The sequence below is a fragment of the Bos taurus genome, chromosome 11 (genome assembly GCF_002263795.3).
Source record: "Bos taurus isolate L1 Dominette 01449 registration number 42190680 breed Hereford chromosome 11, ARS-UCD2.0, whole genome shotgun sequence".
Taxonomy (NCBI): domain Eukaryota; kingdom Metazoa; phylum Chordata; class Mammalia; order Artiodactyla; family Bovidae; genus Bos; species Bos taurus.
Genome location: NC_037338.1, coordinates 103,716,252 through 103,732,239, shown reverse-complemented (window position 1 = coordinate 103,732,239; position 15,988 = coordinate 103,716,252). Strand labels below are relative to the sequence as shown.

The window sequence follows — 15,988 nt, the reverse complement described above, 5'->3', positions numbered from 1 at the left end:
TCAGGGCTGGCCCCCTGGGAGTGGAGGGCAGCCGGGTGAGCAGTCACCCCACCCTGCACTGCCTTGCAGCCTGCTCAGCAAGCCACAGGATGGGACACCCCCTCCAGCAGCTTCGGCTGCGGATGGTCACCCGTGTCCTCCGACGCTGGCGTGGGACAAGGATGCACCTGCAGTGGCCGGCCGACCTGATGCCAGAGGCCAACCCCCGGAGAGCCACGGCCGCACGAGCCAAGGTAACCGGGTGGGGTGGCAGTGGTGGCAGCTGAGGACAGACGCCACCCCCTCAGGGGCCCTGGCAACTCATGCCTGCTTCGGGCTTGCGGCCGGCTCAGGGTCAGACACACGTGTGTCCTGCTGGGCCTGGCTGGAGCTGTGTGCTGGGGGCGACCCGGCCTCCCTGTCCCTGAGTCTGGGCACTCAGGAGGGCTGCCCTTCCAGATGGCGGGGGCTGGCCGGGGTGGGAGAGGCCGCGCAGACTGGCCGCTCCTCCTCCTGATGACGCGACGACTCAGAGCAGCCAGCCGGGCTATGGACGGTCGCCAGGCTGGTCCCCAGAACCTCAGACCTGCCCGAGGACACCCCAGGACACGCTGCCCGGCTGAGTCTAGATGTTTGTGATGCTGCCTCCACCAAGGGTGTGAGGAAGGCTCCTCCAGGCCGGCCCTGGGCTCAGGGCTGGGCAGGCTCTTGGATCACTCAGGCCTCCAGGCAGGGGACCTGTGCAGACAGGGAGCTGGACGTGCCCCCAGACTGTCCCCATCTCCCGTGCTGTACCCCGCCCCCAGCCCACAGACACCCTGGGGAGCCCCTAGAGCAGCTGGTGTGGCCCCCCCGCCTGGCAGGGTGCCCCAACCGGCTCCTCCCCAGCCCCTCTGTGCAGTGAGGGGCCTGTGGCCTGACAAATTACCCAACATCAGTGGCTTAAAAGGACAGAAACTTCCTGTCTCTCAGTTCTGGAAGCCACAAGCCTGAAATCCCCCATCTTTTCCAGTTTCGGGGGCCTCCAGGCCTCCTTTGCTGTGGCCTGTCTGCATCTGCAAAGACCCTAGTTTCACATAAGGGTTTGCAGGCGCTGAGAGTTAAGACTTGGACCTGCCTCTTAAAGGGACAGCCTGCCCTCCACCCCATCCCCTAAAAAGCCCTGCTTGCTGATTTCTCTGCACTCTCCAGGCAGCGATGCTAATGCAGAGGAGGTTCTATAAGCAGACAAGAAGGGGTGAGGGGGTGGAGGGCGAATGCAGGGGGGCTCCGAGGCCCTGCTCAATGAGCTCCTCCGGCCCCCCAGGGTCACCCTGGAGAATGTCTCGGAACCCCAGGGTGCCCTGGAACTCCGTCTGGGAAGCACGGGGAGTGCTGAGGGGCCTGTGCAAACAGACATGCTGGGCAAGTGAAGGAGAAGAAGGCGAGGAGGGGCCAGGAGTGTGGCACTGGGGCCCCAGGGGAAAGTGGGGCCTGGGCGTTTGTGTGACTGGTCTCTGAAGACGGAGGGGCAGGAGGACTGGAGCGTCTGTGAGACCCTTCCTCGGAGACCAGCTCTGCTTGCTCTGCAGGTCTGGGGGCTCCCCCACACTCTGGAGGGTTCTCTAGAGGTTCTGGGGCTCCCCTCAAGTACTGATGGCTCTCCCCAAGTTCTTGGGGGTCCCCTCGAGCACTGAGGGCTCTCCCCAGGTTCTTGGGGGTCCCCTTGAGTACTGAGAGCTCTCCCCAAGTTCTTGGGGGTCTCCTCAAGTACTGAGGGCTCTCCCTAGGTTCTGGAGGTTCCCCTTGAGTACTGAGGGCTCTCCCCAGGTTCTGGGGACTCCCCTTGAGTACTGAGAGCTCTCCCTAAGTTCTTGGGGCTCCTCTTGAGTACTGAGGGCTCTCCCCAGGTTCTGGGGACTCCCCTTGAGTACTGAGGGCTCTCCCTAAGTTCTTGGGGATCCTCTTGAGTACTGAGGGCTCTCCCCAGGTTCTGGGGACTCCCCTTGAGTACTGAGGGCTCTCCCCAAGTTCTTGGGGCTCCCCTTGAGTACTGAGGGCTCTCTCCAAGTTCTTGGGGGTTCCCTCAAGCGCTGAGGGCTCTCCTCAGGTTCTTGCGCTCCCCCAGCTCTGGAGGGCCCTGCCTGAGGCCGGTGGAAGCCACAGTGTATGGGTTTGTATGTCTTTTAGAGCCAAGGGGGCAGCCTGGTGTCCCTCTGCCGGGCCTTCTGCAGGCGACCTCCCTGGACACAGGACGGCCACCAGGCCCAGCCTTTCCTGTATGCAACCCCCCAGAAAGCCCTTTCACCTCTTTGCCCACTTGGGGGGACCGCCCCTGTTCTTCCCACCTGCACCTGATCTTGGTGGGGCCCCGGGTTCAGTTCCTGTCCTGATGGGTGGTCCTCAGCGCCCTCCCTGCAGGTGGCTCCTGCAGAATGGCTGTCTCCTGTCCCCCCGTGTAGACACAGGCGGGCGACATGGAGGGGAGCCTCCCTGCTGCTCAGATCTGGTTCCTGCCGGTGAAGGAGCCGCCTCCGGGTAAGTCCTCCCTTGCGTGAGACTTGCCAGAAGCTCCCCCAACTCGGTGTGTCTCCCACAAGGCGGTGCCAGCCCCCAGACAAGGACAGGGAGGCCTGGGGGAGACCACTCGAAGCCTGGCACAGGTGGGAGACACCCCCGCTCTACGCTTCTTGGGGCGGCATGGCCCCTTTCCTGCTGAAAGGGGAAGCTCTAGCCGGCTCTGCTTGTTGTAGTCCCAACTTGGTTTATCTGGTACAGACCTTTAGTGACGTGGGAACCGGCGTGCCGGAAGTGTCTTCTTAGCTAAAGAGAGCTTTTTGCACGCACCAATTTCCAGGGTGGAGCAGACTCATTCATGGCTCTGGGGAGCCCCAATGGTGTGTTGGGGACAGCAGGCTGGACAGCCCAGAGGGGGGTGCCCTGGGGCCCTGCCTTGTCTCAATGCCTGGGTGCCACCTCGGAACTCTCCTTTCAGGCCTGAGTCCATGCCTCAGGCTCAGAAGCCCCTCTCAATAGCCACCCTCGGGAGCAGCAGATGTTGTTTAGACCAGCCAGTGTGTGTAGGGGGCTCCCTGTGGTCTGGCCTGGGAGAGCGTCCTCAGCACAGATCAGGGCGGATGGAAGGGGGATGGAACCACTCTGGGGCATTGGACTGCCTGGAGAGCTCGTGGCGGGGGTCCAGGGCTGGTGCTGACTCTGTCTGACCTGGCACTGAGCCTGCCCGGGCTCCCTGGGTGATGCCCCATCACAGTCCTTCAGCTCAACCCACACAGCACCTTGCCCTTGTGGCTTCCCGGAGGCTCAGTGGTGAAGAATCCACCTGCCAAGAGGAGACGCAAGTTTAATCCCTGGGTCGGGAAGATCCCCTGGAGAAGGAAATGGCAACCCACTCCAGTGTTCTTGCCTGGGAAATCCCATGGGCAGAGGAGCCTGGTGGGCTCCAGTCCATGGGGTCGCAGAGAGTCAAACATGACCAAGCAACTAAACAGCAGCAACAAGCTTGGCCTTCAACATCAGCCACGGACAAAAGGGAGGCGTTCCCGTCGGTGGAGCTTCCACACATCTAAGCTTCAGCCAAAGAGCTCTGGTCCCCTCGGGCCTGTGGCTTTGGGACCGACATGGATCCCCGGGCCTTGCTGTCCCTGCCGGGTCCCAGCGTGGAGTGAACATGTAGGAAGATGGTAATTCCCTGGGACTTCTTGGCAGAGACGCCACTGCAGCACCCCGTCCCCACTTTGCTGACCTTGCAGCTGTGCGGTGGTGACCTTGACACATCCCACACCTCCTCTCTCCCTCCGCCGGCCCAGCCCCCAAAGAGTGGATGAGGAAAAGAGCAGCTGGGCAGACGGTCTGCAAGCTCCACCCAAAACCACCATAAAGAGGGCTTTAAAATCTACATTGTAAACGCTGTCTCTAAAGTTCTTTCTGAGTCTTCACATCCGTAACTATCCAACAAGAGGGTAATTTTAGGAGTAGCTAACCATGTATTTTTCTGTTCTCACTCTAACCGAACACAAGCAGGTGTGGTGGCTGTTTGGGACGCTAAGGCTGTTTGCACGGGGCTTCGGCGTTCTGGGACCCTGTGCCCGCTGTGTCCTCTGCCTTCTATGCCCGTAATGCTGATGGTCTCTGTGCTCCCTAGGAGACCCCCAGACCAGCCCCAGCCCCCGGCCAACAGAGGAAAAGGCCCAGGCTCTGACGGGAAGCCTAACATCAAGCTTCCAAGGCCAGAGTCAACCCTCCCTGAGTGCAGGGCCTCCCCACAGCCCCCAGGAAGCCCATGTGAGTCTGGGCCTGGCCCTGTGCTGTCTGCGGGCTGGGCGGGGGCCCTCCTGCGTGGCTTTGGTGCGGGGACCCCTCGTCCATCGGACACAAGCTGTTGATGGGTGGGACCTCTGAGCTTTCTCGGGGATATCTCGTCTGCTGACAGGTCTTCAGAGCCCACTGGGAGGAGGGATATCTGATGGGTGGGTCTTCGTGGCCCTCTTCGGGGGATGGCCTTTGTTCCTTACTGTGGTCACAAGAACACAGGGGCTCTGTCCACAGCTGAGGGACACAGCCTGAGGTCGAGCAGAGGCGGCCCCACCCTGACCGTGGCGTTTCTCCAAACTGTTTCCAGCAGGTGGCTGAAGGCGGCGGGCGTCCAGCAGGGCCAGAACCAGGGCTGGACTTTGCCAGCAGCTCTGTGGAGGGGCCTGCAGCGACGGAGGCTGCTCAGAGCTGCTCAGGAGAGCAGAGGTGTGGGGTCCTGGAGGGCGGCTCGGGCTGGGGGGGCACCCTGGGGCCTGGAGACAGTTTGGCCAGAGCATCCTGCCCTCTTGCTGGGAGACATTCACCTGCTCCTGGTGCCCTTCATGCTGGGCGGGGGCCTCCATGCGCCCCAGCCCACCCACATGCCCTCTTGAGTCTGACCCCCATCTTAGGAAACAAAGACACCCCCTGGTATGTCGGCCCAGGATACAGGGTGGGGCAGCTGTGGGGGTTCCTCGAGGCAGTGCTGCCTCTGGGTCTCTCCGATGGTGACTCCCAGCTGCCTGATCCAGGGGGCACTGAGGCCAGAAGCCCCTCAAGACAGACCTTGCTGGGGGAGTGCTGGCCTCTTCCCCTGGGGGACAGACAGCTGGCAGGAAGGTGTTTTAAGCATCCACGGTGGCTGAAGGCCCCCTGCGGAGACTCTGGGCCTGAGGGGGGAGGTTGGAAGATGGGGCTCCCTCTGGGGGCACCCTAAGACTTCACGCTGTTTGCAGGGTAGAGACCTGTCAGCAGGAGAACCCCCACGCCCCTTTTTCCTGCCCAGAAGCTGCCCCGCCGACCATGTCTCCAGGTGATGCTCCCACCCCTTCAAGGGCTCCCCCCTTGCGTGAGGCCCAGGTAATGGACCAGTTTTCCAGTCAGAGCCAGCCCACTCCCACAGCCCCTGCCCTCCCCACCGCCTGGGCATTCTGTCTCTGCCTAGGGTCTTCTGCTTTTGATCCTTCGGCTTGGGGGCCGTGGGATGTGGGTTGTATCCTTCCCAGGGTTGGTGGAACGTCCTCAGCGTAAAGGTGGTGACATTGTCCCTAAACTCTCCTTTCTCTGCAGCAGCTGAGATGGCGGCACCCCCAGCCCCGCACGAGGGCGGCCCCCCGGCCCAGCTCGTGGCTCTGTGGGACCTGGGCTCCGAGCCTGAGTCCACCCCCAGCGCCTGCTCAGGGCCGTCTTCTCCACCGTCCACAGCCGCCTCCTCGGGGAGCCTCCCGTCCTGCCCTTCTCTCCAGGAGTTTCAGAAAGCATCCGCCATCCTGGTCCAGCTTTCCGAGAGCCCCACCTCCCTCTCGGATGGGGAAGCCGGGGACACTGTGGACACAGACCTCAGCTGGGCTGGGGGGCTCCCTGCTCCAGACTCCTGGGGGTTCCACCAGGGCGGAGGGCCGGAGACCTGGGAGGGGCTGGAGGGTACCGAGGCCCTTTCCGGGCACGGCTCTAGCACTGGGGCAGGTGGCCTGGCTCCGGCAGGAGGTCTCCCCGTTACCCAGTCTCTGTGGTTGAGGTCGGAGCAGTCCGAGCTGTCCAGCGAGGTCTGGGGCCAAGAGAGCCCGCGGGACCCTGGCGCTGGTGCCGGGCCAGCCTCAGAGCACTGCTCGCCCGCAGGACGCACATCCCACTTGGAACAGGCTGGGGTGCCCCTTGCCCTGCCTGCCTTCCTGGGCCCAGGGGAGGGGCGGGAAGATTCTGGAACCAGTGGGAGCCCGACCAGTGGATCAGACACAGGAAAAGCCCAGCGGAGGTCCCGGGAAGCTGCAGGAGCGAGGCTCCCATCCCAAACCTCTTCCTCGGGTGATTTCCACCTGACCCTTTCCTTCCCCTCCGGGACCTCGGCCTCTGAGTTTCGCAAAAGAGGAGAGACGGGGCCTCCGCAGGCCTCAGGTGGCTGCCCAGAGGGGCCCTGGGGCACTCACCCGAGTCCTTCCACTGATGGGAAACCTCTACAGACCTCCTCTGAGCTTGAGGTCCTCTTGATGCCAGGGGCTCCTCCTGGGAACCTGGGTGGGCAGGCAGCCCAGACAGCTGAGAGCCGGGCCCCTGGGCGCGGGGGGAGCAGAGCGCCCCCTGTCCTGGAGGAAGCCTGCACTTCTCTGGCCGGCGGTGTCTTGCCTGAGATCCTGTCCCCGGTGGACGAGGCGCTGTCCTACGGCAGCTTCGACCTCCCATCCTCCACCCAGAGGGACTCTCGCCTCCCTCCTCTGCCTCCCATCCTCCCAGCGGACGGGGAGGCCGACCCTGCCAGCCCCCACTCAGAAGACTTCCCCACCCCGCCCGAAGATGCCATGTGTCCTGGGGGCTTGCTGGACTCCCCAGGGGAAGTTGCCTCCCTCATTATGGGAGAGTGGTCCTCCCTGTCTGGGGAGAGTCTGTCTGAATCACCGTCCCTGGGGCCCCAGGAGGAGGCTGGGCTCTGCCTTGGGGTGGTGGGACAGGGCAGAAGCCTTGGGGGAGAATTGGGTGAATCAGGTTCTGTTGGGAGGGACCAGGCCACGGACAGCCACTTGTCTGAACCGGTCAGCTTGGGGTCTCCCTGGTGTGGGGGAGCAGGGGATGCCCTGGGGCAGCTCCCAGTGCTGTCAGCACAACCCCTGACCCTGTCCAAAGTGGCCTGTGCATCTGTGGGGAGTCTGGCGGCTGGGGACCCAGGGCTGCCTGGCTCCGGGCAGGGGGACCCTGCTCCGGCTCTGGGCTCAGGACCGCGCACTGCCCTCCAGGGCGTGGAGAGAGCTGAGGTGGTGGACCTGCTGTCCGCCCAGCTCAGCAGCAGGATCCTGAGGGACACCCTGGCCGTGCTCTCGGAGGCAGCCCCAGCAGGCAGCCTGGTGACAGAGGGGCCCGCGGGGGCCGGCCGGGTCACACAGGCTCACACGGTGGCCACTGGGCGGTCGTGGGAAAGCCTGGACTTCTGAGAAGACGGGGCGGTGGTGGGGGGCTGTGGGGACACAGACGCTGTCTGTGAGAGCCCCCTGCCTGGCTGGCTGTCGAACGAGGCCTCCTAGACACAGCAAGGCCCCGGACACGTCGCCACGTGGCTGTGCGTGAGCGTGTGTGTGTGTGTGTGTGTGGGCGTGCCAGGGGCCTCAGGAGAGGTCTAGAGGAGAGTGCAGCTTTGTGGGGTTGGGGAGGCCAGATGCTGAGGCTGGGGGTTGCGTCTGCGCTGACACGCCCTCTCGGACTTGCCTCGTTGGGAAACCTTCGGCAGGGATGTTTGCCTGCCTCTGATTTCTGAAGGGTAAACCCGGCGCCTCCATGACATCCAGCTGGCGACTCCAGGCTGGGAGGTCAGTGTGCGTCCCCTCGTGCAGATTAGAGGAGGCGGCAGCTCGGGGAGAAGGTGATTTCACCTGCAGCCAGGTGATCCTCCACCCAGCCTCTGGGCTGGAGTGGATCCCCGCCTCCCCGAGGGTGTGCAGGACGCCTCCCAGAAGAAATGAGAGCCCCTTGCCAGGCTGGCTGTCGAACTGGCTCTCCTGGACGCGGCAGGGCCCTGGTGGGTTCCAGAGGCGGCGGCGTGTGGGCGCCTGCAGGGACGGCCTCGCAGGCATCCCCTTATGAGAGCGCCTGTCCCCCTCAGCACCAGACTCAGGCGGGCGTCCAGGAAGTTGATGCTGAGTCAAGCATGAAGAGGGGTTCCCGTGGGAAGGAAGTGGGGAGAGGCTGAGACTGGGTGAGACAGCCGGGCGCAGGCCCGCAGGGACACGGGTCTCAGTAGACTGGGCAGGGAGAGCCCTCGGGCCACCTCAGGGTGAGACCAGGGCAGCTGACCTTCAGGGTCAGGCCACTGCAGCACTGACCTCTCCCCGCAGCAGCCGCCCCACGAGCTGCTGATGGGCTCTGAGGGGTCCCTGGGGCCCCCTCCTCCCCCAGAGCCCTGTGGAAGCACCACCGTCGCCAGGGCACAGGCAGGTTCAGCCCGCCCCCCGCGTCCTGTCGCCAGTTTCAGAGCGTTTTCTGCAGCCACAGTGAGGGCCCGCGCCCCACCTTCCCCAGAAGGAGCAGAAGGCTGCATCGTGCGTGCGCGCGCGCGCGCGCGCGTGTGTGTGTGTGTGTGTGTGTGTGTCCGTTGGTTCTAATGCGAGAGCGCCTCTGAGCTTGTGCTCCAGGGAATTCACTGGGAACCAACACGGTGTCTTCTCAGCGCCCCTGCTCTGTCCCTGTCTGTCCGCATGGGGCTGTCTCATTTCAATATTGTCAGTCTTTCTCTCCTGAATTATCATCTGAGCACTTGGAGGAGAAGTAGCTTTTCAATGAGCCCAACAATCAGCTCTTTCATAAAAGGAAGCAGGGACTTCCCTGGTGGTCCAGTGGTTAGGGCTCTGCACCTCCACTACGAGGGGTTGGGTGGGGGTGTGGGTTCAATCCTTGGTCGGGGACTAAGATCCCACATGTCACACAGCGTGGTCTAAAATTAAAACAAATAAAAGGAACCAGCTTTCACGTCAGCTTCTAAACTTGTGACGTGGTGAGGATTTCTTGACTTGAGGCTCACTTACGCTGTGCTCAGTCTCTCAGAAGTCACTCTCCATGTCCTACAGCAGGCTCTCTCCCCGTGTGTCATCTAAACCGGCCATCAGTTATCCGTATGGGCTTCCCAGGTGGTAAAGAATCTGCCAGCCACTGCAGGAGATGCGGGAGACCCCGGTTCAACCCCTGGAAGATCCCCTGGAGGAGGACGTGGCAACCCACTCCAGCATTCCTCCTGAGAAATCCCACGGTCAGAGGAGCCTGCCAAGCTACAGTCCATGGGGTCACAGAGAGTCCGGCGTGACTGAGCGCACACATCACGTATCTACTCGTCTATTTATGTCTATCCCTCATCTATCATTTATAGCACCTATCGATCGTCTGCCTGCATCAACTAGAGCATCCACCCAGCCATTTCCAGTTCTCAAACTGGAAAATATCTGCTGGACAGGGAGTCCAGAATCAAGCAGTTGGCGGCATGTTGGCCTAAGGGACGTCGACGTCCTGGTGCTGGTCCAGGATATGACCTCCATGAGACCCTGGGAGGTCGGCTGTCAGGTCAGAGTGACAGGAGCCCGTCTCCTGCAGCCCTCACTGCAGTGCGGGGAGCTCATTCACTTAGCATTTATAGGACCCGGGGGGAGAGACCCAGACTTCCCAGCACTTGTCGATGAGAGTGGGTGGCGTCTCCAAAGCTGGCCTGGCAAAGCCCCCAGTGCTGCCTCTCAGACCCTGGGGAGCCCTGCAGGCCAAGGCAGGAACCGCCTACCATCGTCACCAGGCTCCAGCCTCTGGGGCAGCCACTCCGAGGGCCCGCCTCACCGGCCCAGCCAGCATCACACACCAGCTCACGCAGGACGGGATCACGGTCCCGGGGAGCAGCAGTCATGACAATCCATGTGGATGAGACGCCCGATGTCCCCAAGCCCGCCTGAGCGCACAGGAGAGGTTTGGGTCCACTGGGGGGGAAACGTGTGCATTCTCCGCGTACACAATTTCAGAACAAATTTTGAGCTACAGCTTTCTTATTGATTTCCCCCTAGTTTTCTGAACAAATTAGTCTGTGATTTTTTATTTTTTTTTCTCTATTGCTGACCCTTTTGGATTTACGAGGCCGTGTGAGAGGAATTATGTATTTTACACACATCACGTTCGGTCATAAATCTCCCACATCGAAACCCGGCAGATTTGCCTCAGATTCAATAGTCTTGGGTCTGGCTGCTACGGGTGGGGGCTGGTAGCTGAGCACCAGACACGGCCATGCCCGCAGCTGGACTCGGGGCCTCCTGGGTGCCCAGCAGGCGCGTGTGTCTGGAGTCACTTTGTGGCCCTGTGGCCCCTCACCCTTGGAGGGAGTCTGGTCAAGGAGGACTTGTATGAAGACCCTGGCCTTCTCCTTCCCATGACGGCTGGATCTAGGGAGCTTGGGGTTATCCAGTGACCGGCCAGAGGAGGAAGACTGTCCACCAAAGCTGTCGGACACGCTTAATCTCCGCTGACGTTACGTGTGTGGAGCTGAGGGCTGTGGCATTCAGATATATTGACCCGAAGCAAGACTTCAATTTCAAGATTGCTCCCTTCAAGGTCTCACCGTGCTCGCCTTGGCTCCAATCCCTGTAGCCTCTTGGGCCAATAAATCTTGATACCAGCCTCCAGAGAAGTCATTATCTTTCATAGAAAATGATTATTTCTCAGTTAAACCCCGCACGGAATTTTCCCATGATCTGTCTCCATCAGCCTCCCCGCTCAGACGTCCCCTCCTGCGTCAAACGCCCAAGACCTCACCCCCAGCGCCTTAAATTCCAATCACCAGACGAGCTTTACGAGTACTTCTGATGCCTGGCCCTGTGCAGCCCTAACAGCCACATCATAAAATACAGACGAAGGCCATGGCAGCCAGCTGGGGCAGGCCACACGCCTGCAGGAGCACACGGGTCCTGTTAAATGGTTCAGGGGCACCTGGCCCGCAGGGTGGGAGGTGACCACACTGGCCTTCCGAGGGAGCTGGGGCCACCGGGTCAGGTTCGCCTGCAGCTGAGGGACAAGGCCATCCTGTGACTGCTCGACCAGCCGCATCTTAACACTGGCTCCCCTGCAGCAAGAGGTCCCAGAGGGTCTGCAAGTCCCACGTCTGTCCCCAGTCCCATGTCCTAGCCGCCCACCCCACTCCAGCTGTCAACTGCCAGCCTGCTCCTCTGCCTTGGGCCCCACCCAGCGGCCCCCTTGCCCCCAGCCCCGTCTCTTAACGCCCGCCAAGCACAGCGAGGAGTAGAAGTGTTTGCAACACGTGGCTGCAGGCTCAGGGGCAGAGCAGAATCATACATGCACCCGGCACCCCAGCCTCCCTCGGGGGCTCCCTGGGCCCCCCAACCTATCCTGCCGCTCACCTGACAGATTAAGGGGCTTCCCCTCGGCCGTGTCCATTCAGGTGGCGACGTGGACATTTAACAATGCTGGGGCCAGCTCCATCTGTCCCTGGGCGTGTGGCCGGGACGCCCACCCCCGCGCCTCCATGACTACAGTCCCTGCCCTCTTCACGGCGTCATCGTGAGAACACAGAGGCCTGTCCCTGCCAGGCTCCGTCCCTGGCACGTGGCAAGCACTCAGGAATAATCCTCCTGTAAATTTGCTGGAGAACGGCTCGTGTCCTCAACCAGCTGAGCCTGAAACCAGATGCCAGCTGAGGCGTGTGGAGGCGGCATCCACTCTGGGGCCGGGCTGCAGGTGGAGTTTGCCTGTCCCTTCGTCCCCCAACCTTGTGCAGAACCTGCCCCATGAGGGGGGGCTCGGAAAAGGAACAGTCAGCCCTGACCTCCAGGGCTCACAGCCACCCAGCTGGACACCAGCCGGCCTGACCGGGACGACTAACATGGGGGAGACTCGGGGCGGAGGGATGCGAGTTCTGCCTGTGTCCCGGTCAGGGGCATCAGAAGAGCCCCTCGCAGGTGTTGGAGGCACCGGGGTTGGAGGGTGCCTCTGCCACATACACTCCATGGGTCCTCAACCACTGCTCTGGGCCTCCGACTTCCCAGATTTCCCCTCTATGAACAGAATGTGCGTGCGTGCTAAGTCACTTCAGTCGTGTCCGACTCTGCGACCCCATAGACTGTGGTCCGCCAGGCTCCTCTGTCCATGAGATTCTCCAGGCAAGAATACTGGCGTGGGTGGCCATGCCCTCCTTCACGGGATCTCCACGACCCAGGGATCAAACCCATGTCTCTTACCTCCCTGGCGTTGACAGGTGGGTTCTTTACCACTAGCGCCACCTGGGAAGCCCCGTAAACAGGAATACCAACACCTCACTTCATCAGCTCTAAGATGCAAAACTTCTCGACATTTTACTCCCTTTGAAGTCAGCATCCATCTCACAAACCTGAGAATTTCCTCTGATACCTGCCGACCGCCTGGCAGCACAGACAATATGCCAGGTGGGTCTCAGTGTCCCGAGAGCAGGCACCTCTCCCGCCGGAAGGAGGGGCACATTGAGGAGGGTATGGGGTGGGGGCACCTGGCTTCAAGTGGGGAAGTGGGGCCTGGCTAACCCATGGACGGAGAAGGCAATGGCACCCCACTCCAGTACTTTTGCCTAGAAAATCCCAAGGACGGAGGAGCCTGGTAGGCTGCAGTCCATGGGGTTGCGAAGAGTCGGACACGACTGAGCAACTTCACTTTCACTTTTCACTTTCACGCATTGGAGAAGGAAATGGCAACCCACTCCAGTGTTCTTGCCTGGAGAATCCCAGGGACGGGGAAGCCTGGTGGACTGCCGTCTATGGGGTCGCACAGAGTCGGACACGACTGAAGTGACTTAGCAGCAGCAGCAACCCATGGAAGCCGGTTCTCAGACACAGCCCACCACCTCGTCTGAATGCTTCTGCGTGAGGCTGTGGCTGCATTTCGTAACCGAGGCATGCTTTTCCTAAGAACTTTTCATTAAACCAATTGCGTGCTGAGGATTGGAGACACTGGGGTGTTGTTTTCAAGGTCAGCCTCCCAGTGCTGGGCTAAGCCAGCACATATGCCCACTGGCTGCCCCAGAGAGCCAGGGTCCCAGAGATGTTCCCTCACCCTCCTCAGCACCTGGACGGGGGACACAAGAGCCCTAGAGGAAGAGCTGGGAGTGACAGTGGGATTTACACCTGGGGCTGGGAAGGGTCACAGTCCTTCCAGGGGACTTGGAGTGTCTGCTAAGGCCTGAACTGGATGGCATCATCGACGTAATGGACTTGAGTTTGAGCAAACTCCGGGAGATTGTGAAGGACAGGGAAGCCTAGCGTGCTGCGGTCCATGGGGTCGCAGAGTCAGACAAGACTTAGCGACTGAACAACAGCAGGGCCTGAACTGTGTCCCCCCCTCCACCCCACAAAGTCCTAATCCCGACGGGATGGCGTTAGGAGGTACCTTCAGGAGGCCATCACGGTTTGATGGGGTCACGAGGGTAGGGCCCTCACGATGGGGTCAGTGACCTTATGAGATGAGACCGTGGAGACCCCTTCTCTCCCCGTGCAGCACAGAGGAAGGGCCAGGTGAGCACAGGCGAGAAGCAGCTGGCCATCTGCAAGCCAGGAATTGAGTCTTCACAAAAAACTGACCATGCCCGCCCCTGATCTTGGATGTCCAGCCTGTGAGAGATATTAATAGATGCCCGTCTGTGGTTTAAGCTGCCTGGCCTGCGGTGTTCTCTTACAGCAGCCTGAGCAGACGGACGGGGTGTTCAGAAGCTAAGCCCCTCCTGCAGAGGGAAGCAGGTGTGCAGGTGAGCTTAGACTCCCTCCCGACATCCCAGCCTTGACCGCCTTTACCAACCGTGTGACCAATCCTGGTCTATCTGCCCAATAATCACCATGTGGCTTGTGGTCATGCCTGTGGTCAGTGGTTGGGAGGGAGGACAGGGAAAAAGAAGCCTGGGCCGCCAGGGAGCCAACCACCCTTGACCCAGACCAGGCCCACTCACCGCGTCCATCCCATCCTGGATTCTCGGTCTTGATCTCTGCGTGTCCTTCCTTCTCCCACTGCCCTCCCACCTCTCTGCTGCTCCTTCCCGCTCCCTCCTCACCTCAGCCCTGCATCTGGAGGCCCGGGGCTCAGCGTGTGGCCAGCCTTCTCCAGTCCTCACTTACCGTCTGAGCCCCATACTCACACAGCCAACCAGTGGCCTGGTGCCAGCTGCAGATGGTGCCAAGGTCTGCGGAACTCAGCAGGTCCAGGTGCACCCTGGCCTCCACTCTCAGCCCTGCATTGCCCTCCCAGCACCTCCCCTGCAGCCTCTCATCTCAGCGAGGGCGGCTGCACAAGCCCTGCAGCAGATGTGACCTCCCGTCACACGCCTGTCCCACCTTTACACACACGCTAAGTCCCGCTCTTCTCACCAGCACCGCCACCCCCCTCTCGGGGGAGCCCTGCCATCTCTCGGAGGGCTATGGCAGCCTCTCGGGGGCGCCCCCTCCCGCCCCTTCTAGCCGGCGGTCAGAAAGGCAGACCACACGACCCTGATCAAAACCCTCCCTCGACCACCTTCGCACTCAGGGCCAGGGCCCTCCTCTAGGGAGGCCTTGTGGGGTCCTGCTCTCAGCTGCTTCTCCAGCTCCATGCCCCGCTCCACTTGCTGTCCTTCCAGCACACGCGCCCCTTCTGCCTCAGGGCCTTTGCACGTGCAGTCCTCTGCCTGGGCTGCTTACCTCTCTTCTTACCTCTCACCCGCAGTCTCCCTCTCTGGGAGGACTTCCTGACCCCCTGTATACAGCAGCTCCACCCTACTCGACTGCTCTTTATAGCACTTATCTCCACCTCACAGGCTTGTTTGTTTTGGGTCTTTCTCCTGGCCAAGTGACACTTGGGCTTGGCTTTGTATCCAGGGCTTGGCGTGTAGCAGAAGCCCAGCAAGTGTTAGTGAAGAATGAATGAGGAGGGGGCACACGTGTCTGCACCAGGGGGCTCTAGTTTGGATCCCCTTAACCAGGGTTTTCTAACCTTCGAAACATAAACAACAAAACCCTTTTCAGACAAAATCTTACACACCATCCCACAATGCAAAGAGCAGAGGGGTGACTGCTCGGCTATCAAGTAGTTTGTGTTCAAATCGTATCATTTACGTATGTAACTGTCGATCCCCTGTGATAGCGAGGTGGCCTGGAACGTGGGAATCTGAACTTCCAGGCCCACAGAGGACGGATGCTGACTCATGTCCGTTCTGTGGTCCACTTCCTTTCTTTTCTGTTTTCGGTCACACAGTTCAGAGAAAATCTGATATGCACAAAACAATTAGGAATAGCAATAGAAAAAACAGGTCTCGCGTTAAATTAAGCAAACAAATCATAGGAAGCTTTCTTTCCTAGGTTTGCAGGGCAATCAGTCGTGAAGGTTCTCAAGTTTAGCTCTGTAACACATCCACGGGGTTTGTGCGGTAAGTTTTGCAAGTTTTCCAAGAGTCAAAAATCTCAGATTAAAAAAAACAAGGTCAGGGTTGCAGATCCTCCGAAGCCCCAGGTAGGGTTGCCAGATTTAACACAGGAAGCCCAGTAAAATGCGAATTTCAGTTGAACAGCGAAGCGTTTTTAGTCTAAATGAGTCTCATTAAATTTGCATTCCAGGTATGATACATATTTAGACTTAAAAACACCTCGCTGCTTATCTGAAATTCACATTTAACAGTGCTTCCTGTACCTTCATTTGCTAAATCTGGCGACCCTAACCCGGAACGGGGTGGGGCGACGGGCGGTTTGAGAGGTGTCTTAGCAGCCAGTGAGGGTGGGGGCGGGGGCGCGAGGGGGGCGGAGCCTGTGTCTCGGAGGCGGACGTGAATGGGCGGAGCCTGGCCTCGATGGGCGGGGTCGAGGGCATGGCCATGGCGGGGCGGGGCAGAGCCTGGAGCTTGGGGTCCGAGGCCGAGGGGCGCCTGGAAGGCGGGGCCGAGACGCGCGGGGGCGGGACCCGGCCGCCAGGGATGGGGGCGGGGCGGGGCGCTGGAGGCGGGGCCCGGCGCGCGCGGCGCTCGTGACGGCGGTTGCCAGGGTGAAAGGTC

The 15,988-nt window shown here is 60.9% G+C and overlaps 1 protein-coding gene across 10 annotated transcripts in view; it reads left to right on the top strand.

The window, feature by feature from the left end:
- Positions 1–8,954, top strand: part of CCDC187 (coiled-coil domain containing 187) — a 52,839-nt gene extending 43,885 nt beyond the window's left edge. For 7 of the 10 annotated variants that reach the window (XM_059891887.1, XM_024999633.2, XM_059891886.1 and 4 more), the window contains 7 exons: positions 70–233; positions 2,149–2,237; positions 2,421–2,496; positions 4,121–4,260; positions 4,598–4,716; positions 5,226–5,302; positions 5,560–8,954. In XM_059891887.1, the coding sequence (XP_059747870.1) occupies positions 70–233; positions 2,149–2,237; positions 2,421–2,496; positions 4,121–4,260; positions 4,598–4,716; positions 5,226–5,302; positions 5,560–7,412 (2,518 nt within the window). In that variant the 3' untranslated portion in view covers positions 7,413–8,954. The remainder of the gene's footprint in view (positions 1–69; positions 234–2,148; positions 2,238–2,420; positions 2,497–4,120; positions 4,261–4,597; positions 4,717–5,225; positions 5,303–5,559) is intronic. The other 3 variants (XM_059891880.1, XM_059891882.1, XM_059891885.1) reach the window with 3 other exon arrangements.
- The last annotated feature ends 7,034 nt before the right edge of the window (positions 8,955–15,988 follow it).